At 32.3% G+C, this 24595-nt stretch overlaps 1 protein-coding gene across 3 annotated transcripts; it reads right to left on the reverse strand.

Moving 5' to 3' along the window:
* LOC148612539 (ras-related protein Rab-14) lies at window positions 1-19770 on the reverse strand. Of its 3 annotated transcripts, none has more exons than XM_088594093.1 (10): window positions 19682-19731; window positions 19142-19206; window positions 15101-15213; window positions 14582-14627; window positions 13393-13524; window positions 12916-12982; window positions 8046-8133; window positions 6180-6210; window positions 5629-5697; window positions 1-4635 (listed from the first exon to the last, which is right to left on the reverse strand). In XM_088594093.1, the coding sequence occupies exons 3-10, from the start codon at window positions 15204-15206 to the stop codon at window positions 4530-4532; spliced, it is 645 nt and encodes a 214-aa protein (XP_088450219.1). In that variant the 5' UTR covers window positions 15207-15213; window positions 19142-19206; window positions 19682-19731; the 3' UTR covers window positions 1-4529. The 3 variants fall into 3 exon arrangements, with proteins under 3 accessions (XP_088450219.1, XP_088450218.1, XP_088450217.1); XM_088594092.1 differs by having other exon boundaries at window positions 19112-19206; window positions 19682-19727; XM_088594091.1 differs by lacking the exon at window positions 19142-19206 and having other exon boundaries at window positions 19682-19770.
* Between the last annotated feature and the right edge of the window lie 4825 nt (window positions 19771-24595).

A 24595-nucleotide genomic window follows, 5' to 3' on the forward strand; every position in this document is an offset into this window, starting at 1 on the left:
TAACAATATTTCATATAATTTATTCGTCAATATCATATGTACAGTTGACATTAAAATCATCACAATCTGACATGATATTTGTTTATGGAAAGTGCCAGTGTACCTACATCAGTGAAGAGACAAGGTGTGGATAGTACCAGATAGTTAAATGCTGTATTTTTTGACAGTTCCTTAACTCTTATAATGTTAAATTAAAAGAAGTTGCATACGATTTGTTTGTGTCTAGTTTTGTCATATAATATAACTACAGTGTAACTATTAAATTAAATTAAAGAATCCAACATCATGTGTTTCTTCCCTAATCCACTAAAATTGGTATCTATGAATTAAAGTACTTTTACAGTATTTGGTACTCAAGTATACCTAAGATCTTTAAAAACCAACAAATGTTTCAGTCCAGGGTTTGGTTTCGATAAGTTTCACTACATAACTAACTTCAATAATCAATTGATCAGTGAGATTATACATACAGATTTATTGAACACTGCCTACATTAAACATAACTTGGATAAATTTCATTAGTTTTTTTTCAAGAAAATTGTTTTCATCTAAAATTTTAAAAGACTGATTATCACATCCCAACTTTTGGGTACAAATAAGATACTTTAACCAATACTTCTATTTTGTAAAAGTAAAATTTATATTTCAATTTCTAACACAAATAACACAAAAAGAAGTTGTGACAATTTCTCAATTTACAATTGATTATAGACAAGTCAACTGACATCCAAGGGACATAACTGTCCTTTCTTAATCATGTTTATATGATTCATCATGATAAAGTGATATAATAAATAATTTCATACATTTAGTACATATTTATCTATACACAGCAACAAAAATAGTATAACAACAGAAAATTGGAAATAAACAATGATTATAAATAGCACTGATGTAATCTATCACATTCATCCTATTCCAGCTTTCCCCCTTTCAGTCAACAAGCAATTTACTTTTCAAGTTCTTTATTTATCTATAATTTCTTTTTGAAATTTCATACACATTGGGTATTCAATATTAACTTTGATAAACACAGTAAATATTTTCTAGTGCTATGTCATTCTTCTCCTAAAAAAAAATCCCCTGAAATTAAGTGCATTGAAGGATATATGCATGACTTTGTCAGGTAAGAAAATTAAAAATTCATTGACTGTATCTACTCTAATATTCATTCAGTAGTGAAAAATTTAAGAAAACTACCTTCAAAGTTTATTATGGTACAAAGGCAAGCCACAAAGCAACCCTTTTTCAAGCTTGGTCCCATTGAGATATGACTGATTGTTTGAACTTTTAGATTCGACAAAGCATACATGACAATAAATATAAAAAAGCATTATCAATAATAAATGCTCTAAAACAGAAAAGCATCATCTGCTGTTAACATTTTGGCTACTGGTAATACAGTGTCTAACAACTTGAGTCTCCCTTGACACAGCTTACAGACTAGAGATTGATGATCTTACATATCTTTCAAATTTCATTCTATGGAAATATGGTTTAATGTGATTAATTTTAAAGTCATGAAGTGATAAACACTTTATGTATAGTGCTCCATCATATATTCCCTCAGACAACAACACTTTTGATAAACATAAATCTAAAATATTCAATAAAGTTGCTGATGCACTAAGTCATTATTTAAGGAGGTAGACCTTGGGTAAGGAATGTTACTCTTGAAATCAGTGATATGTTTGTATCATATTAAACTACACCAAAGCTTATCAAGTTTTCATTTGAAGCAGAATGAAATCACTGTAAGTTACTTTGATGCTTACATGAGATTGATGTTACACAAACATTTCCATGATTTGTAAGAGTTCAGTCCCTTACCCTAGGTATACCTCCTTGAGAAACAGAATCAAAACTATTCCAAGTCATTTTTTTTCTTCATACTTCAGAATTGAATGCTACAATTATTCAAGAACTGGAAACCACAATTACTGTAAACCTAGTAATTTTTGTAGATTCTGTCAAGTGAACATACTTGAGGGTATCATTTTTTAAGGTTTCAAACATGATTCGACTTTAAGCACTAAAATTCATGGGTACTATTATCCACACTGCTCTGTCCACCATGAAAATGGTGAAAATTAGTATGTTTACAGTGGAAAATACATGTTAAGAACATAAACCAATTCATAAATTATTTTTCTTTGTGATACAAGTTTTTCATAATTTCATTTCAGAAAGGTATTTATTTATTTAAAATCTAAATGGAATATAAACACCTAATTGATACCCATGAAATCAAGTACTTCCACTTCAAGACCCTAAAAAACACCCATAATTGAGCAAACCAAGAGGTATGTGCACAAACCCTATTAATGAATCACTGATTATTTAAAGACTTATATCACAGCAATAATTACAACTCCTAGCAAAAATAATCTCTTTAAAATAAGATCACATATTACGACTAAAGTATGCTTGAATATTGTTGTGCCCATTGCAAACATCTTTGCAGTCATGCTCATCTGATTCAAAAAATAATTACACAACTCATAAAATTAAAGACTTCCAGCATTAATTCAAAGGAAAGAGCACCAGACAAATCTATGGTTCTAATACTTAAAATGTGTCCTTGAATGCATCCCAATAATTGAAAGACATAAGAGAATCATCAATAAACTGAGGTCAGCATTTCTCTTAAATCTGATTAAAAAGATGGACAGAGGTTGATAAAACTTATTGCCTTGATGCCAAACTTATGAGAAATTAGCTGTATAGATAAGTGCACATCTTTCATTACAAGTGATGCATTCATAACAACTAATAACATTTGAATATTTACTGATAAGAAACATAATTGATAACAGAAGCACTTATAGCAACAAATATAAGTCTAGAATTCAACAAAATACAATGTAAACAATCTATCACATTCATAATCATTGGCATTCTATCATCTATCAAAAACTTACACACTCTCACACAACTACACACAAATCACACTTAAGCTCAGAACATAATTATCAATATGAAAGAGCTAATAAGACATTGACATGCCACATATGTTCCCCATTGATGAGCACTTTATAATACAATGTGCTGGTGTTAAACTTCTACTTTTAGTTAAAAAAAAAAAAACATTCACTTTTTTGTTCAGTCCAGCTGATTGCACTTGTAGAAGAGAATACTTCTGGTGTACATGCATGTGTCCATATACAAAACTATCAACTACCGTATAGCGGATTACTTTTTGTGAGTGCCAATTTAATCAATGCATTCTAAGAAGTTGCACCTGAAACAATTTGATAAAAGAAAAACATCGATAGGAAATTCAAATAACAGCTTTATAATACCATCATAAAATCATTTAAAATCAGGTGATTTGATCTTTAGTTAAAAATTAATAGTTGCAAGCAATTTTGATGTAATACAAAAAAAAAAAAAAAAAAAAAATAATCACCTACTGACAAAAATGAAATGACCCAAGTTATAAAATATATTGTTCTCCCCCATTTGTTTTTTCCCCTAAATTTAACATCCACAAAAACAATCTACTCTATATTTACTGTTCTTTGAATTCCATCTTACACTCATCTTTCAAATTTAATAACACAATTCAATGAAAAATGATATCAAGTGATGACAAAATTACATAAAATTGCGAGGAACATTTTTCCAAAATGATTACTGGTTAAATTGAATTTTTCATACTATGTCTATGGTTTGGACATACATATAATTCCTCATAGACACCCACTTAGTGTCAAAAATATGTGCACTACAAATAGGATATAAATGTTTGTAAACATGATCTCCAATTAACTCTAAAAATATAACAAAAAAACATACTGGGTCAAGCACAAGCTAAATTATCACATACAGAAGCAAATACATAATACATATTACATAAACTAATATGCTATAAATTTTGACAAGTACAAAAATAAAATACCCTGAAATATGCCTACTAACAAATGAAGGAGTAAAGTTAAATGTTGTTTAATTTTCAGAAGTGATCATTTTATATCCCCTAAATTCGTTGTCCTTAAGTCAGGTAAACAAAACACATTAGTATCTTGTACAGTGAAATCTGTCAATATCAAACCCCGTTTTGGACAGTATAATTCGACTGATTTAGACAGGTGTTCAGTTTACGCAGGTTAAATTATATTTTAACTGATATAAAAAGAACTTTAAAAAGTGTCTGGTTTAGACAGGTTTTATTCAGGGTGTGGTGTAGATAGGTTTCACAGTAATTCATCACTTTTTTTTTTGCATGTATTAAAATGAAAGGAACGAAAATATAATTATAATGTACTTGAATTGGTGATAACTAGAATCGCATCATTGAGTATTCATATACAAAGTGCCTGACTTCTATTACATATCTAAAACATTATAATTCCATTCAGAGAAAAAAAATAATTTTCTTATTATTGATACATCAAACAACTTCCAAAAGTTTGTCATACTACATTATGACCAGAAACAGGAAGTACAGTCTAGTTTCCTGTACAGCTAGTTTAACCAGTAATCATTCTGCTGGAATGGATTTATTGTCTAGATAAAATCTCTGAAGACTAGCATGCACATCCTTTATCATTGGGTGCCTGATCTGTACTAATTGGACTCCTAGGTGTGGCAGGTTTATGTTGAACTCCAGACTCTGCAGCATTTAAGTCCAAACTGCAGAAGAAAGAAACATCTCATTAATAGATAAAAAAACTCTCCAAATGCTAACCATTTCAACAGGAGACTGGATTAAAAAATATTTTAACTTTCCAACGTCAATTTTTTTTTCTAAATAACTTCACAACAATATTTGCATGATCATAAAATCTATCATTGAATGCAAAATTTCAATGGTGTTAATTGTTAAGAGAAGATTTCAGACAACTTTTTTTTTCAAACACTTGCTAAAGTTAGAACAAAACAAAAAAATATCCTTCTATTACAACTCTTCCCAAGTTATGTAGACTATAAGAACACACTGTATCTGACCTTGAAAAGTCTGAACATTTTTTGGACTGATAATATAACAAATATAAAGTCAAACCTAAGGTAGCTCTACATTTATTGAAGGTCATATATATCCAGATTTTTTTCGTTGTTGGTCCGACTTTAATAGTTAGAAATTGCTTACTTCCTAAAAAGTTTTGTTAGTTCTGATATTTTTAATACACTTTCCAGAAGGTTACATTGTTTTGTGGACATTAAAAGATTCTGTGTTTGCTTTCATAAAAACTTTCAGAATTCAAGTTTCTTGGTCAATAATTTGTTTTCATCTAATTTTCTTTGATGCTTTTATTGTGCTAAGTTCAGAACGTTCTTGAATTTCGATCAGTACTATGTACAATTAAAACTATTTAATTTGTGATGACTTAAATATTACCTGTAATTAACTAAAATCAAACTGATTAATGATAGGTTTTCAGCTTTTCACACCTTTTATGACCCAAGCTGACAAAATGGCTGACGAGTTCCAAGTTATTGAAGGTTATCCTCAAAGATTTATAACCAAACAGACCAACTACCTAGTTCAAGTGTTAAAGAAATCCAAGCTTATTCATAATGATTATATAGGCGAATTTTGGTACTAAAATTGTGTTCAAGAAATCCGGAGTTAAAGCAAGAGAAGTTAACTGTAAATTATTTGATACATTTGTAAGCCTGACAAACCTTCCATCTTGTATATTTTGATAAATCTTTTTTGCTGTATCTAAAAATGCATCTTCTACATTATCTCCCCTGCAAAATAAATTTTTTTTTACATTCATCTTCGTTATCCTGCCCGAAATTAATAACATTATTTTGTCATCATAAAAATTAAGAGAATATATTCCTGAAAAGGACTGTGTGCATGTCCAAAGAACTGCTATTTGTGTAGGTGTTTTATGCTTACATGCTCAGAATTTCTGAGCTGAGCTGCACCAAAACATCAATCAAAATTTTCCTTTTCAATAGTTTCACTCTTCAATTCTTGTCTGAAACCATTGCTACATTTTGCAATTTTTAAATTATCTAATACTACAATATACAAGAATTTCAAACATTATTGTCTGGAATGTGATATATATAAGGATGAAGAAAACCCTGCTGCTGACAGCATACCATCATACAACCACAACTTTTTACAGATACATAAAAAAAGCTCATTAGAAACTTTTGAGTATAGATTTTTCTGATAACTATTATTTGATTCTGATATCTATGTAACATCCAGTACTTACGTTTTGGCACTACATTCTAGAAACATTAAACCTAAAAGAAAATAAATATGAATTCATATTATTATGTTTCACAGTTACAATACAGATAATTCATTTATAGATACAAAATTATGATGTTCAAAAGATGAAGTTTGCATACCGTAATACATTGTACCAGATGTACCACCACTCCTGTAAGAAAATAGATATTTCAGAAAACAGCCAAATTGCTTAAAATGTATGCCCCATCTTTCTTAAGCCACATACATAATTTCAGATAGATCCATCTATTATGTGCTCGTAAAATTGCCATATAATTCAGACAGAAGAATAGAAAGACAGACAGACAAGGTGATTCCAATATGCTACCTACCATATATACTCACCTATTAGTCAAATTTTTGGAACTTAATTTTTAATTGCTGGGAAGGGTTCTGACTTACAGACAAGATCTAGATATGAACTAAAATTTTCTGCCTGAAAATGTCAAAAGCTTGATAGTTGACACGAGCGTGACACCAACATTGAACAACCAGACCCGCGCCATGAAGTTTACCCCAGTAATTTTAAATTGTAAACATTAGTTTTAGGAAGACTGTCTTCTTCTTCTACCTTCTACAGCTAAAATATGATGCAGTGAAAGAACATTTACTGTTTAGTCTTTATTTTGCCACAATACTGGCCTTTCATGATTTTATTCCTATTTCCCACTCATCCATTTTGTGTATTGATTTTAACTTGTGTACACTCATATAGCTAAAGACCTAAAGGTGTAATAAAACCATGACCTAATAACGTACCATAAGTTGTGATAAAAGTAATCAATATTTTAGTTGGTTATAGCAATTCTTTTAATGACTTATTTTTCTTTAATATAAAATCTCTGAACTAAATGAAATATCTTCAAAAATGAGTTGTTATAGTATTATAATCTTCTGTTTTACTCTTTGCTGTTCACTATATTTATGATTTTAATTTGGGTTATTGGTTGTACCAAAATTAAGAATGAATGAAAGAAATACCATATCAAAACATGTCAAGATTATAATTACTTTATTACTACTATAAAAACAACAAAGGCTTGTAATTATTTAATTTAACACTTACTGAAGTTATCAAAACAAACAGGTGTACTTATGGTATTAAAGAATGTTAGCCATGCAGCTGTCAGAAATCAGTTCGACTAATAAGCGGGTCAAGGCTAGGTTCCAGAAATTTTATAGGCCAATTGACTCGGTATATACAGTACTTGTTGAATGGAAGTATATAAACATCAGATTTCAGCCAGTTTTTTGCAGTCCCATTGTGAAGCCTTTCAAATTTATAAAACTTTTTTATTTTCTTTATATCTTAAATGTTATCTTTAAAAGTCTTTGGTCATCTCAGTATTTGATAATCAAACTGTGTCAGTAACTGTTTGAAAATGAGCTTATACAAATTAATATGCTTTTCCTTCTTAAAAACTAAGCAAATTTTATTGATAAAAAATTAAATCAAATATTTTTTTTTGTGCTCTAGTACTAAAAATAAAAAAGATTCATAGTTTAGAATGTGTCAATTCAAAGATTTTTATTAGGCTGTATGCATTTCAGAACATAATTTTCATCATTTCTAATGTGTGATTTCATTTTAATTCACAAAATGTGAAGTTCAAAATACATGTAACTGCATACACAAATTTCAGAATTACCAGTGATTTGGATAAGAGGAAATCACCATGTGCAATTCAATTACTTTTTACATAAAAATTATCCATAGGCATACCTTGTAAAAAGTTGTGATTGCCATTAGAAACAGACTTAATAACAAAATCACTGATTTACTATTAATATAATATTAAATATGCCCCCATTTTTAATCCATTCAGCTTAAATACGATGTACAAACCATTTTCATCAGCAAACTGTTTAGCTTCCTCGTATGTCACATCTCTCTGTGCTTCTAAATCTGATTTATTTCCAATTAAAAATATAACCTATAACAAGAAATTACAGTTCATTACAAAGCTTACAAACTTACAGAATAGGCCTGAGTTCTGTTTTATTTACTGGTTTACAGGACTGCTGGTCTTAATCTTATTGATTTCAAAACAATAATATAATTTTCAATGGCATTTCTTCCATTGAAGAGCAATCAGCTGATCAGGGTTATCTTGTGATGAGTCAAATTTGCTTATTTGAAAAACTTGAGGAATGAGACAGGATAAGTTAAAATCAACTAAATTGTCAAATGCAGGAAATGCTTTTAATAGCATTTTCATGACCTAAACCAGAAATTTGCTACAGGCAACAATTTTTTAATTATTTTCAAAAACCTGTCTTCCGACCCCTAAGTTCCATTTTTAGTATAGGCAGCCATATCTATTCACGGATTAAAAATCACAAGTCATTTTGTGCACAATACACTAAAGAACTGTTATGCTTATTTTCATTCAATGATTTTAAATGGTTTTAGAGAAGAAGATTTCCAAAGCTGTACATGTGAAAAAAAAAACAACAAAAAAACTGTTTCAGGGGCCGTAACTCCTACATCAGTCAATGAATGGTTTTGAAAATTTCAGCATAGGTCCTTCTCATGATGCTTAACAATTTTACCCAGCCAAAAATTTGCTAAAGGCAACGATTTTTGAGTTATTTGCAAAAAAACTGCCATCTGACCCCTATGTTCTATTTTCAGTAACGGCAGCCATGTTTTTTCATGGATCAAAAATCCCAAACATCATTTTTTGTGGGATACCCTAAGGAACATATATGCTAACTTTCATTGAATTCTGTGCAATGGATTTTGAGTAGAAGATTTTCAAAGTTGAACATGTGAACTATTTCATGGGCTGCAACTCCTACATCAGTTGACGAATCGTTTGGAAATTTCAGCACAAGTCCATCTCATGATGCTGAACAATATTACCCAATGCCAGAAATTTGCTAATGGCAACGGTTTTCGAGTTTTTTTGCAAAAAGCTGCCATCTGACCCCTATGTTCTATTTTCAGTAACGGCAGCCATGTTTTTTCATGGATCAAAAATCCCAAACATCATTTTTTGTGGGATACCCTAAGGAACATATATGCTAACCTCATGAATTCTGTGCAATGGATTTTGAGTAGAAGATTTTCAAAGCTGAACATGTGAACTATTTCATGGGCTGCAACTCCTACATCAGTTGATGAATCGTTTGGAAATTTTAGCACAAGTCCATCTCATGATGCTGAACAATATTACCCAATGCCAGAAATTTGCTAATGGCAACGGTTTTCGAGTTTTTTTGCAAAACACTGCCATCTGACCCCTATGTTCTATTTTCAGTAACGGCAGCCATGTTTTTTCATGGATCAAAAATCCCAAACATCATTTTTTGTGGGATACCCTAAGGAACATATATGCTAACTTTCATTGAATTCTGTGCAATGGATTTTGGGTAGAAGATTTTCAAAGCTGCACATGTGAAACATACAATAAAAACTGTTTCATGGGCCGCAACTCCTACATCAGTTGATGAATAGTTTTGAAAATATTGGCATAGGTCCGTCTCATAATGCTGAACAACATTACCCAATGCCAGAAATTTGCTATTAAAGGCAACGGTTTTTCAGTTATTTTCAAAAAACTGCCAACTGACTCCCTGTGTTCTACTTTTAGTAACGGCAGCCATGTTTTTTCATGGATCAAAAATCCCAATGGTCATTTTGTGCAGAACACCCTAAGGAACAATCATGCCAAGTTTAAAACCTGTCAGTCTAGTAGTTTCAGAGGAGAAGATTTTTGAAAATTTGTTCAGGACGACAATGGAGGCCAAGTGATGGTATAAAAAATGGATCCAAAATGGATCTATCACCATTTTATGGAAAGCCAATAGTTTTTGTTTAATGCTTACTTCTCATGCATAATTGATTTAATCATTAAAGTTTAAATCTTAATTCTTTTATTTTTGAATATGTACTGCACTAAATTTACCATATTTTATTCTATATTGTTAGGGCTGTTCCAGTAAAACATACATGTGACAGGGGAAGGCACTTGAAAATTGGGGTAACCTCCCATAGAAGCGATATTTTTCCACTCCTACCCACCCATAGAGGTAAAAACCCAAGCTTTATAGGCACCAACAGAAGCAAATTAAAATTTATATATATTCTTTAACAGTATTCCCATGGTGAGAAATTACTTTTTTATATAATTCAGCTGCATGTGAGACATTTCATACAGATAATAGCAAGACATAGCATGATTTCATGAATGCTTCATTTCATTTATACATATTCTGTAGTTTTGCCTATCACTTGCATGTTGCACATATTCATGTATAGACTAGCGCTTTTACTGCTTGCGTTCATTTATCTGTATATTAAAATTCATATATATTTTTTTTTGCTTTTCTTGTATGTATGTATTCTTACTAAATAATACAAGAATGATGTGTAGATAAAAATTAACATTACTTTTGTAGAATTTAAAGCAGTATACTATCACACCATAAAGGAGATTAAGGGCAAGTGATTCTTAACATTTATGACATACTATGAGGTAAAATGTTGCATGAAATGTAACAAATATTCAATATTGCTCCAATTCAATTTCAAAATCGTATAATTTTCTCTAACTAATGTAATTATAACTTTTGAAAAATTACCTGTACTGTTGACGATATAGAAAATTTTAAAAAGAATTGAACTGACAGAGATAACTGACATATTGAATAAACAAACATATGCAACATGCAATTGTTTACACCCATGGTTCTACATAACATAGACCTGTCAACTTGAAAATATTTTTAAAATTATTTCATATACTAACATTCATTTTTATCCACACATATGCTCTTTCCAATGCATAGCTAAATCTTGATTTTTGTCTTGCCTAAGAGCTAATTCGAAGAAGGCCAGAATATAGGGATAACCTTTCTGGTATTTACAATTGTAAGAGTATTTGTCCATAGCAAATTTTCAACAACCACTTTATATCAAAGGTCAATGATATTTGGTATGTGAAGAGAAATAGAAGATAATGCAGAAGTTTTATTGATCCACACTGTACAACAGTGACAGTATATGAAGCTGGTGTATTACCATGAACTATTTTGTATCTCATCTAACCAGTTGAAATTTTGGTGTGTATCCATATGATTGCCTTGATAGTTGTGTGAAGTTTCTTTTCATTTCTTTTATCGGGGATCAATGATTTCAAGAAAACTTCTCTTCTTGTATACCTAGCACTTTCAGCTGGAAATCTGCTGTATTTAAGCATCAATGTCGAAAATTCTGCTCATTTGCACACTGGGGGCTATCTGTTTAAGGGTATGGAAATTTTGTCCATTGTTGTAGACTCTCTGACAATTTCTAAGATGAAGAACAGAAGTAAAAGCCCTGTTCTTTGATGATTTGGTGTTTTTGTCACTTACACATTCACTCCATAGCCCATACCCTTTCATTTAGAAGTTTTGGAATGGGTTATTCTTGATATCTATATGCAATGACTACATAGTGAATCAAAAGAATGAAATCCAGGGACGAAGACCAGACATGGAAAACAGACATACAGAACAAAGAACATACATACAGAGTAACAAAAGTAAATGAGCAACTCGGAATCCACTAAAAACTGGGAGCATGGACCAGGTGCACTGGTAGGGTAAGCGTCCTCTGCTTTTCTAGAAACACCCGCCGAGTTGCTCATAAAAAGTCAAGTCCGGGGTAGACAAACGATGAAAGGGAAACTATGACCCGTTGAACAAGTCAGTTTTTATGGTGCAGATGGATACACCATAACGATACACAAGTTCATTATGACGACCATAGAACTTCTGTAGTGATGACTTCAATCTTGTAGCAACATAACCCTGTTCCAGAAGCCTATTTGTTAGGGTTCTAGTGCGATACAAAAAGTCTGCGTAGTTTCGGCAAGCTCTGGCAAATTCAGTTTCAAAAGAAGTTTAATTGTGGAAGAGTTGCTTTGATGATAATTCAGACACTGAACAAGATGTGGTATGAGTGCCAATGAGACAACTCTCTATCCAAGTCACAATTTATTTATTTAAAGTATAAATCGTAATAATAAGTCTAAGTACGATCTTCAACAAGGAGCCTTGGATCACACCGAAAAGTAAGCTATAAAGGGCCCCAAAAATTACTAGTGTAAAACTATCCAAATGGGAAAACCAACGGTCTAATCTACATAAAAATCGAGAGACGAGGAACACTTATGAACTACATCAACAAACGACGGAAGTTAACATCTTTTCTGATGTTCGGGCGTCTCTGGTCACACCACTGCTCCACAGCAAAACCCCGAGAATACTGGAAGAATAATGTCAAAACAAACACGGGGCAATTTCCGGGCGGAACACCTGTAAAAATGGTGTGAACTTCTGGAAACAAAAGCGCGTAATTCAACTATACTAAAGGTTTATACAATGACAAGGATTCTTTTTGGACTATTTCAAGAAAGTAAAAAACAACTGTCAACAGAATGCTCCTTCATTTTCCCAACAACCACTCACAGAAGCGAATTTCCAAGCCCAGTACCGTGCCATAGATGCATTTTCCACCAACCCACAACCAAGTATATATTTTTTTTAAAATGCCGTCCCGGGTCCCTTGTATGTTTTGCTGGAACAGCCCTTATTGAAAATGCCATTCAATTTGAAATAAAAATAGTGACCTGGAACCCCCTTCAAAATCTCAGGATCCTCCCCTAAGTTTCTAACAACAGTTCCCATTCCTGTGTGGAATTCTACATGTTATACTCAAAAGTACTTACTGTATTTGGATTGGTTAAATTTCTAGCATCTGTTAACCAACTACTCAAGTGATTGTATGTACTTCTCCTACAATGTAATTGTCTTTAGAATATAATTGTTCTGTTAACTAGATAATTGCTCTAGGATATCAATGTTGAATGAATTTGAATTACAATAATAAAAATTAGATAAATCTTATTTGTTAATATGAATGTATAAGTAGAATTCGTTAACATGAACATTATTTGAACAACCTAATCTTCTAGCAAGGCTTCCGATATTGATGCAGTAAAACTTGTTATAATCAAACCCTGATTAATTAAAAAACTGTCTAAACAAGACAATTTCTGAAGTCCCTTTACATCAGTTTATATGCATTTTCTCACCTGGGTAAACTGTTCATATACCTAAGCCAATTTTAAAGACCAAAAGGTGTTTGGTTAAGATAATTTTCACTGTACTGTTCAACCATACATTGTACTTAACAGAGATTATACCTTGTAATATCATACACCATTAATGCCCCTGCCGCTCCTCTGTAATAACTACGTGTCACTGCACGGAACCTCTCCTGTCCAGCGGTATCCCAAATCTGTAATTTTATTTTCTGCCCAGAAACCTCTATAATTCTAAAATTATTTTAACAGTTAAATAAATTACAAAACAATTTTTCACTTTGCTGTTATGAACAATTAATTTCCTTTCTCAGACCTGTGAATGAGTGAAAATCATTGCTAGGAACTAAGGATGTACAAGACTTTGTTATTGCTAAAATCATCTACGCCCAAGCCCAAATTAAAAGATCTAATTTTATTAATCATTTTCACTTGGAATAATTTTTCTAGCTTGAGGTTTGTGCAAGAAAAAAAAAAAAACATCTACCCTATGAGGTTGATTGACAATAATCTACAAAAAAATATTTTTCATCATAATAGGCAACACAATTGCATATTTTTTCAATCATATCATGAAAAAACTACAGTTACTGTCAGTAGCCTGATTCAACTTTTACTTGCACTATGCTTAAGATGAGTTGCTGAAGATTCCGACTGCTGGTCAACAAGAGATGTTTTTTCTAACTTTATCCTCTTGAGATATCACAAAGGAAATATTTCATTAATACAACAACAAAGATAAATACAGAATATTGGACAATTGGTATTTGATACAACTTTTATCATGGGTATATTGGACAATTGGTATTTGATACAACCTTTATCATGGGTATCAAAAACCAGTTGTTTAATATTTTCTTTATGCATATTTTATAGATAACATTTTATTTTTTGTTTTTTTAATGTTAAAAAAATACAAAAATTAGAACTGTAACCTAGTAAATGAATACTTTCAAATGACCTTTTTGTTGGGATGAGCAAACTTCATTCAACTCCACTGAGACATTACAATCTATCATGCATGCCTGGTTTTAAACTGACCTGTCATTTTTTGTGTCAAGGCCAGTACGCTGTGACAAGCATTATCAATCTGTGTACATCAAATTACCAACAAAATCTTATCTTCTGATAATATTTCGCACTGGAAATTTACACATAATAATCACGGTCTTGTATGCTATAAAAACCTTAGAGATTGTTCAAAGGTTTTCCTTTACCAAAGCGATTATTTGCTTGAGGACTAAGGTTTACAGACTTGGTTGTGCAGGAAAATGACTCAGAATATTTTTACCTTGTTCCAAATTCTACTCCTATAGTGTGCGGACAATCTGCCATGACTAAAATAGAAAGAAGAGAACTATTGAGTGATTGATATACATGAAACAAATTTAGAATATTACAAGTTGGCTACATGTGTAAAATTGGTCATTATACATTCCTGAGTGATTACCACAGGTTGCAAGATATAAGTCTGTTGTTTATTATTGTCCCATGACATAAACATGTTAATAGTGGATTAAAGAACTGGTAGATTTAAGCAGGAAGTTTTTTTAATGTACAATGATCATGAAATACCACCTGAACTAAAGATGTCAGACAGAAAGTTTGTAATTTTTGACTGCTTCTATACATGTAGGAGAAAACTGTCAAATTTGGGTTTTGGTCAGACAAGTCGAAAATTAATTTTGCAATGACTAAAGTGAATGTACAAAGGAACTTTCAACAAATAACAATTCCTTATAGGATCCATCTAAAAATCCATTTAACTACAGCAGTCTGTAAGCATGTGTACAGTATACAATGTACTTACATTTTTTCTCTGTGAACTGGTGCAATAAACAGGACTTTCCAACACCCATATCTCCAATGATGATGTACTTAAAAATATATGAGTAATTATATGGGCCTGCTGCCATCTTGGCTCTGTAAAAAAATATGACTTAAATCAGTGAATACTAAGGGACAAAAACAAATTCAGTAAAAGAATAGTACAATGTAGTATTTTTTTTCCGCATTTTTTTTGTAACTCACATCAGTTAGTCATCAGAATACTATTAATAGAAAGTTTAAGATAATGTCTTAAAATAACAGACAATTTCTGCTTGCAGGTCAAAGGTTGGAATTACTGACATCAGGGCAATTACATATCCTTTACACAAGCCATGCACTAGCATGAGAATGGGCATGTATGTATAAGTTTATTAAAAAAAATACATGAAACAGCTTAGAAATAATAAAGAAAAAAAAACTATATATAATCCACAAGGATCCCACTGGTCTTTGCCAATGCTTTGAAACCAGGTTAGAGTTAATTGACCATAACCAATTTACAACTGAAGCCAATCAAAAGTTATTAGAGTCATGGCTAAGTCTACAGATAAAAACCTGCTTTACACATGTTTCAATAGATTCCGACAAAGCTAAAAACAAGTTTAGAACATATAAAAAGTTAACAACAGATATGAGTTGGAGAATTGTCATTGCTAAATATTCAGAAAAACATTCTCAAATTTAGTTAAGAGTAAGTGATAGTAACCTTTATACAGAAAAAGGACACAGTGTGGGAAACCATTTTCCCCCCACTTGCCATTCTGGCTAGTGAAATATTGATCTTGCTAGCCAAATAGAAATTCAACAAGCCAATTTTTTTCCATTAATTCAAACAATTTCTATGCTCTTTGTGTAGGTTTTGGCACATCCTGTTTACCAGAAATTAAAATGGCAGATCGTAAACAATGCTTTACAAGTCAATAAAATTGTGCATATCATACCAAAATTCAATTGACATATACAAGCTACACTTCTTAAAATGTAAGGAACGTATTTTTATTGCGCTACAAGATTACAAGATTGAAGTCATCACTACAGAAGTTTTATGGTCGTCATCATGAGCTCGTGGATCGTTATGGTGTATCCATCAGCACCATCAAAACTGATTTATTCAATGGGTCATAGTTTTCTTTTCCTCGTTTGTCTACCCCGGACTTGACTTTTTATGAGCAACTTGACGGGTGTTTCTAGAAAAGCAGAGGACGCTTACCCTACCAGTGCACCTGGTCCATGCTCCCAGTTTTTAGTGGAATCCGAGTCGCTCATTTACTTCTGTTACTTTGTACGTATGATTTTAGTTACTTTAAGTTCTTTGTTGTGTATGTCTGTTTTCCATGTCTGGTCTTCGTCCCTGGATTACATTCTTTTGGTTACCGCTATAACCTTGGTTCCCTTGATTACTCTTTAATGTATGATGCTAAGGGATGTTTTACTAGATAACCTGTTAGCTGGTTAACTTTGCTTGGAACTCGCCAAATTACACATCTACTCGTATTTGTTGAGCTGGCGAGGGGTGCTTTCCCACATTGGGACGCCACCTAAACATCCCTTTAGAGCATAGAATATGTACTATATGTAAGTCAGGGGTGTAGAAGATGAATTTCATTTTGTTATAGAGTGAAGTGAATTAGTCTGTGTAAAGCTTTATACAGACATGACTGATGTAGTCCATACTTTCCATTTTTGTCCCACAAAAATGTGTTTAATTTTATCCTCTTAAGTAATGATTTTTATATCATGCAGATGTTTTTGAAATTTCTACTCTGAGATCAAAGTATATTAAGAATGACAATTGTAAGTAGCTTATTATATATGCTTCCATAACAGCATCCTTCTCAGCCTGGTTTATATGTATATAATTAGTACAATTCAATAATATACTTTTGTCATCCTGTCATAAATCAATAGACTTACTGTCATATTTCTGAAAAAGAATCACTTTTTTGGCACCCAAGTTGGCTCCAATTTCTGAAAATTGGTGACAAAAATTGCAGTTAGAATTTTTCAGGAGACAGAATTTGGAAGCCAGTGCAGTACCTGTAACCCAGTACATTTTTGTTAAAAATTATTTTACTAGCAAATTCTCAAATGCACCAATGGATTGATAACTTTGGTTTACCAATAATCCACAAGTTTTGTATTCCCTTTTGTCAGCATTTCTTGTATCATTTTAGAAGGGGAAACTTATGTTTACACCATTTGCTTTGTCACTATAGAAATTTCTATCAAATGGAACGGTTCTGGACCAAAACTGAATCGGAATATGGGTCAACTGAACTGAAAAAATACCACAGTTTTATAACAATAAATTGTACAACTTTGTCTTTGAGCAGTCTACTTGAAGAAAAATTCATGTAGCTAAAATAATGTCTTCCTATTTTACTTAATTACAGAGCAGGACCGGGCGTTCGAGCAGTTTCATGCTAAATAAAGTAGTGTTACAGTTGAAAGATTATATATTTTCAATGCAAAAATTTAAGTACAGATAGGGTACTTAAATGCCTTTAGTGCTATGACTTAGTGAGCAGGGGCTGCTCTGGCTTTCAAAATTCTGTTGCCAGGAAAATCTCCAGCTGCCAATTTTTGTCGCCATTTTTCAGAAACTATAGAAAAAATGGGTGCCACAATTTTTTTTCTATTTTTTAAAAATATGACAGTATTAAGTCCAGTGATGAGTTATCTTTGCAAATTTATCAAAATAACCCCTTCATTCATGACATGCATGTATCCAAGATTCACTCTTGATGCATGTGTAAAGCAGGTTTTTAGCTCTAGTCTTAGTCAGGATCTAGAACCATTTGTCACTTTTTGTATGCAAATTAATTAAGTGCTACTCCAGATACAGGTGCTTTATTTCTATCAAGGACTTAATATTACTATGCTCATATAGTCCCTGATTTTAAAACATGTTGATCTTTGTCCTTTGTGGTCTAATTAAGTTATTCTAAAAATACATTGTATAATTTTATATTTTATTTATAAATTTTCAACAACTTGATTATTTTTTCAAGTAATAAAATTTCTAGCAAACTAACATGGACCATTAATTGTGTCTCTTTTCAATTATCTCTAATTCTCTTTATTTAAATATTGTGACTTAATGCATTCAGTATTTCCTTAATTAGAATTTGGGAATCCCCATCTATTTGTTTACCGATTTTCCCGCCAAAAAGGCACATGACAAAAGTGTAAACAAATGTCATCCATTTTCTTGTATCAATTCTTGCATTTCGAGGTGTTTTAAAGACTTCCTGAAGGGATAATCATTGTTAATTGGATTTAATTTATTCTGTTATAAGGTAAATCTGTGTCTGAAGTATCATATGGTATAACAGAGCCGTGAAGCTTGTATGTAGCCACGTGCACATGACCATAATTGTGTTTACCTTTGACCAGATGGTGAGAGATTTGATTGGCTCAATAATATATTTTACATCTGATTGACACCTCCCAGGAGGATATTGCGAGTCATGACCACTTGGTCTAATTACCTTTGATTGGCTTTAGTCATAAATTGGTTATGGTCAATTAACTTTGACCAGGTGTCAACACAATTGTTAAATTGGAGAGAATATCCCTTGCTGACAAACTTCATGTCAGTTTTAATATACAAAACCTAGGCACCAAGAAAATCGCCAACTGGTTATTTTTGTCGCCAGATTAAATAAAAAAATCGCAAATTGCAACATTGGCAAAGCCCAGCGCGATCCCTGAGTGATGATAAATTGTTTTTTTTTCTAGTTTACTAAACCATGACATTGTTGTCAACTTGAGAAATATGCAGTGATTTTGGGTAACAAAATATATGTAGGCATGAATAAAGGAATTATTTCAATTGCTTCATTTTTTAAATTGAAGATCAATGTACATTTGTATTTTGAGTATATTCACAATTTAAACAAATTTTCTTTGAATTGAGCCTTATACAGCGGTTGTGACGCAGTGCACAAACACACTATATGGTGTGTGGACATTGGTTCCACAATTATACCTAAGCAGCCTATCACAGAATTTTACGTGCCAATTTCTCCAAGCATTTTTAAAGCTGGTTACTTCTGCAAAGTAGTTGAAACACTTAGAAGTTTCCTGTAAAAATTTAATTAAAAACTGTTAAAAAAGTTTTTACAGGATAGTGTAGCTATTTCTGTACAAAAGTACCTAATGTGAATGGGTCCATTATTAGCCAATAAACAGTCTTACATACTGCAACACTCATTTCAGTAGAGAAAAAAAATGATTTTGAAGGTGTATAGTTTGTAACTGAGCAGAAGAAAAAGGATCCCAATCAAGGTTAACTTTGAGCACATTTTTAATAACATTTCTGATATCTATAGAATTTAGTTGCTAAACTACAGTAAATGTTTTTAGAATTCGCGAATATTATTTTGACAGTTATTCGGTTTGGAAGGGGAGGGGTGAATCTCAACGCCTGCTAAGAATCAAGGGTATCATTTCATGAGCAGCGGTGGATTTCCCTTACTCCACATAATCAGATTAGGGGATTTCATCCATTTTAGGTACTTAAACTGTGTTTTAAGCCAAAACAGTGCTTGTATAGTACCTAGTTTGATGAGAAAGCTCCAAGTTATACGTCTGATTCAGCAGCAAGATGGCGGAGTAAATAGGCAATCACAGCGCCCCTTGTACTACAAGGAAGATAATTGGTTCCCGATTACCTCCCTGTAATTACAATCAATAAACTTATTTTTTTATAGTAAGCAGAGTTTAGCAGCTAATGGGATTTTTCAATTTTAATTAAACATCTATTAATTTATTAAATAAAAATTAAGAATGCACATATCGTCTCAAATCTCGATTAACATGTACTTTTTTTTTGCAAAACGCAAGTAAAACTGATAGTGAAATAATTAGTTTAATTACTATCCTTCTTCCACGATGTGACGGCGTCGGTGGTAAACTGTAAACCTTCATCGTCATCGAAGTTCTGACATCCATTGGCTTTCTTCATAAATTTGGATAAATTAATCATAGAAGTTGGTGTGCATTCACCCAAACAAGGGATCGAATATTACATACAGTCCCCGACAAATTCCGAAACTAGTTTAGGTTGAACATACACGGAGATAACATACACCAACAGCTAAGGTAGTACAATACAGTTAGGTCATTTCTGAAAATTTGGTCTCATTTTGTTGAATTAAAGCTGTTTTGAGGCAGTCCGCACAGAAATTTATAGTGTTATGTCATAAAAAACTGCATATTTTTGAAATCCTTGGTGTGTGGAGGTTCAAGTCATTTTTAAGTAATTTAGTGATTATTGTTATAAAATCCAGTAACCATGTTAACATACTGAAAAAAATATTACTGAGTTTTAGTAAAAATCAGAGGCGCCTTTCCAAAACTAACAGCCAATTACTATGTTTTATAAAATATCAGACACTTAGACACTACCACAGGATGAAAGCATGCAAGGAGTAGGTGGAAAAAGGGTAAGACCCTTTTTGATTCATTCTCTCACAATTATATTTCCAAAGTTCGTGCGAAATAAGGTATTTTGAAAATCAGCCATCTGATGCTGGAGAGAAAACCTAATATAGTAGGGTACAAAAACATTCCTGATAACATTCTTCCTTTAAATTACACCTGTTTACCATTACATATATTACATCTGTCTATGTATAAATGCTTAACTACATTTAAACAATATATCCACCAAATTTCAACTTTTAATGTAAGTTTTACAAATTTTGACGGGGGTAACTTGGTGTGCGCAACAGATAGTGCGCCTTGATGTAACTGTATAGTGCACCCTAAATACAATATATACAAACCGACATGAGATATAATTTAGCCAGAATTTAAAATGCTACTATTGGTTTGTTTTTTGAATTTATACATCTTTACCAGAGCAGCATTCTTCTTAATTATATGATCATAACTGATTGAACTTTAACGTATTGTGATTTTTCACATATTAATTGTTGATATACTTTGAACTTCGCTCTTTCAGAGCTATATACATTCAAAAATTAAATGATATTCAACACCCAGCTTATTTTGGTTACTCTCTATACAGCTATATTTCTCTAACGACCACTCTCGGTTGATAAAAATGATTTGTTGTTCTAAATTTACACAATATTTCAGCATATGTAATATTTAGAATGTTCAAATATTCTTCAAATTTAAACTCAGTTTTTAAAATTCTGTAGCTTTAGGTGAAAGTAAACCCAAGATAGTTAAATTCTGGAACTATTTCCGATTTTAAACTTCTATATAGGAAGTACAAATAAGGTTCCTGTCTACTCAAACCAAAAACCACTATCTTTGGTTTTGCTACGTTAACTTCGATCGTTTTCCAAATACAATAATTACTACAATTATCTAACTGCTGTTGTTGATCTTCAGCTCATTCAAATAATAATTAAAGCAGTATCACCGGCATATAAGAAAATAAAATAATCATAAATATTTCCTAGTTTTTCTTCTATGCATTTACTTGTGGTACTAAGACCATTGATATTTTCTGATACCAAAAAACATTCGTCTGGATCATTTAGAAGCAATTTTGAAATGAATGCAGAGAAAGGGTTTGAATAGGTCACCCTGTCTCAAACCTTACCTTATATATACATATAAAATATAGAACGTAATCAAGGGAATCAAGATTCTAGAGGAAATAAAAAGAATGTAATCCAGGGACAAAGACCAGACATGAAAAACAGACTATCACAACAAAAAACATAAAGTAACTAAAATAATACATACACATTAAAGTAACAAAAGTATATAAGCAACACAAATACGAGTAGATGTGTAATTTGGCGAGTTCCAAGCAAAGTTAACCAGCCAACAGGTTATCTAGTAAAACATCCCTTAGCATCATACATTAAAGAGTAATCAAGGGAACCAAGGTTATAGCGGTAACCAAAAGAATGTAATCCAGGGACGAAGACCAGACATGGGAAACAGACATACACAACAAAGAACATAAAGTAACTAAAATCATACGTACAAAGTAACAAAAGTAAATGAGCGACTCGGACTCCACTAAAAACTGGGAGCATGGACCAGGTGCACCGGTAGGGTAAGTGTCCTCTGCTTTTCTAGAAACAACCACCGAGTTACTCATAAAAAGCCAAGTCCGGGATATACGAAAAAAGAAAGGACAACTATGACCCGTTGAACAAATCAGTTTTCATGGTGCAGGTGGATACACCATAACGATCCACAAGTTCATTATGACGACCATAGAACTTCTGTAGAGATGACTTCAATCTTGTAGCAACATAACCCTGTTCCAGAAGCCTATTTGTTAGGGTTCTAGTGCGATATTGCGTAGTTATGGTAAGCTATGGTATAACGTATGAGTTGTGATATGAAAACTCCATACACAGGTGCTGAAGGGATGTTGCCACAGATGAAAGGAAAGTTGCCCGAAACTAGGATTATTTAAAGATAACACGTCATCTATATAGCGGAAACTGAGATGAAAGGATTTCTTTCGGATCAGATCAGCTATAAAGTCTGCCTCATAAGAGTGAAGGAATATAGCATTCTAATATATCTTGCTTCAAAACTTTGTAGACCAAAGCCATGGTAAAAAAGTGATAAACACATGACCAACATATCGTGCAACACATAGGCTGGATCTAGCATAAAATATGAAGAAAATAGTTCTAATAGAATTGAAATAAATCATGGTAACTCCATTTTATCATTGTTTTACCACGGGATGGCCATTTATGTCGTTATTTAAACCCTCGCTGTCGCTCGGGGTTAAAACAATGCGACATTAATGACCAACCTGTGGTAAAATAATGATAAAATAGTGTCCATGATATATCTATTCCTTTTTTTTCCGATCAGATCAGCTATAAAGTCAGCATCATAAGACCGTTTGTTGAAAAAAAAAACCAAACAAACAAAAAACGCGTCTACCACACTAGACAAATATGTTGATAAAAATCCAACATTTTGAAACCATCTTCTTCAGTATATTTGGAAGATGAATTATTTTTCACAAAGTATGAGGAATCTCTACCAAGAACTATATATTAGTATTTGTATCCTGTTGTGCCGTCTTTTTTTAAGTAACAACGATGTTTTTGAGTCGGGATTTTAACTGAGTATGGGAAATAGAAGTATAAAGGGTTGAAAAATCATAGGTTTCAATGCTATTGTATTCTGACAATAATCTTAAATTGAGGGTTTCCAGAACATCTTTTGAGTTTTTCAGGATCCGCATTAAATTAATACCACTACGGGAGTAACAAGTATCGTGGTAGGACTGCAGACCTTCTTTGACAGCTGTGAGTATAGAAGTGAAAAGTTTTGAAAGAGGTTTGGTGGTACATTTTGCATATCCAGTATATAGCGTTGTTTGCATGGATTCTTATGGAGTTTAGGAATCCAGTACATAGACGGGAGATCACAATCATCGTCTTTGGTAGAAAGACCAAAAGAGAATAGTACAGATTTTTGGCTTTCCACTATCTCTTCTTTGGAGAGTGTGGTGGCAGTATATATAGGTTTTATTACTGCTAATATTTTCTACGTCTACCTCTGATAATAAATATTGGATGTATTACGTTTTGCATTAAAAAAAACAATGCTGTTTTGGCTTTGTCTGCTGGTATGACAACATATTTGTCATGTATAGTGGACAATGTTTTTGCTACATCGGGATCTTTGAAAACTGATGTAGCTTTGACTAATGACAGTTGTTTATATGTAGTTACTATGCAAAACAGAAAGTATGAACATGAGGTTAAAATATATGGACACTAGAATAAGTCATATATGATTCGGAAGGGTGAATTAAATTTAAACACCATACTTGTTCAATAACGTAAATATGATTTAAATTTAGATTAGAAAATTTAAAGGGATTTTTTCTTACCATTACTCCTTTGTGTCACAATATCGATTTCAAAACGTGTTCTCTCGATATAAACATCCCTGACTTAATATGAACATATAGTGTAATCTAAAGAAAATGGCATCACCACAGATTCATAAGGTATTGTAATGTTACTTGCTTTGATATTTATAAAACTTTTTGTTAACTCGATTTTTTCTTAGAAAGATTGGACTGATCTAAAATTTTCATTTGCAAATTTTGCAGTACATTCAAAGGACTATGCACGATAAGTCTCATTAAAGAAGGAGATTATTTATGACAAATAGCAGTATCAATGCAAAAACTGAATGCAGTTATACAGGACACACCGTAACAATCCACGAGTTCATGATGACGACAATAAAACTTCTGTAGTACTGTCAATCTTGTAGCAACACAACCCTGTCCCAGAAGCCTAATTGTAAAAATTCTAGCGCGATACGAAAAGTCTGCGTTCTAGTTACGGCAAGCTTATATATATATAAATTAAACGAAAAAGGAAGGCTATATTTTTATATAACCAAGAGTGGTCTAGAGCGTTGGACTTAGTGCAGGCAGTGTTGCCATAGATGTCAGAGAAGAGAGGGAGTTCGAATCCCGCTGAGGGAGCGA

This window comes from Perna viridis, chromosome 7, assembly GCF_037379345.1.
Source record: "Perna viridis isolate PV_CMFRI_1.1 ecotype Kerala chromosome 7, ASM3737934v1, whole genome shotgun sequence".
Classification (NCBI taxonomy): Eukaryota; Metazoa; Mollusca; class Bivalvia; order Mytilida; family Mytilidae; genus Perna; species Perna viridis.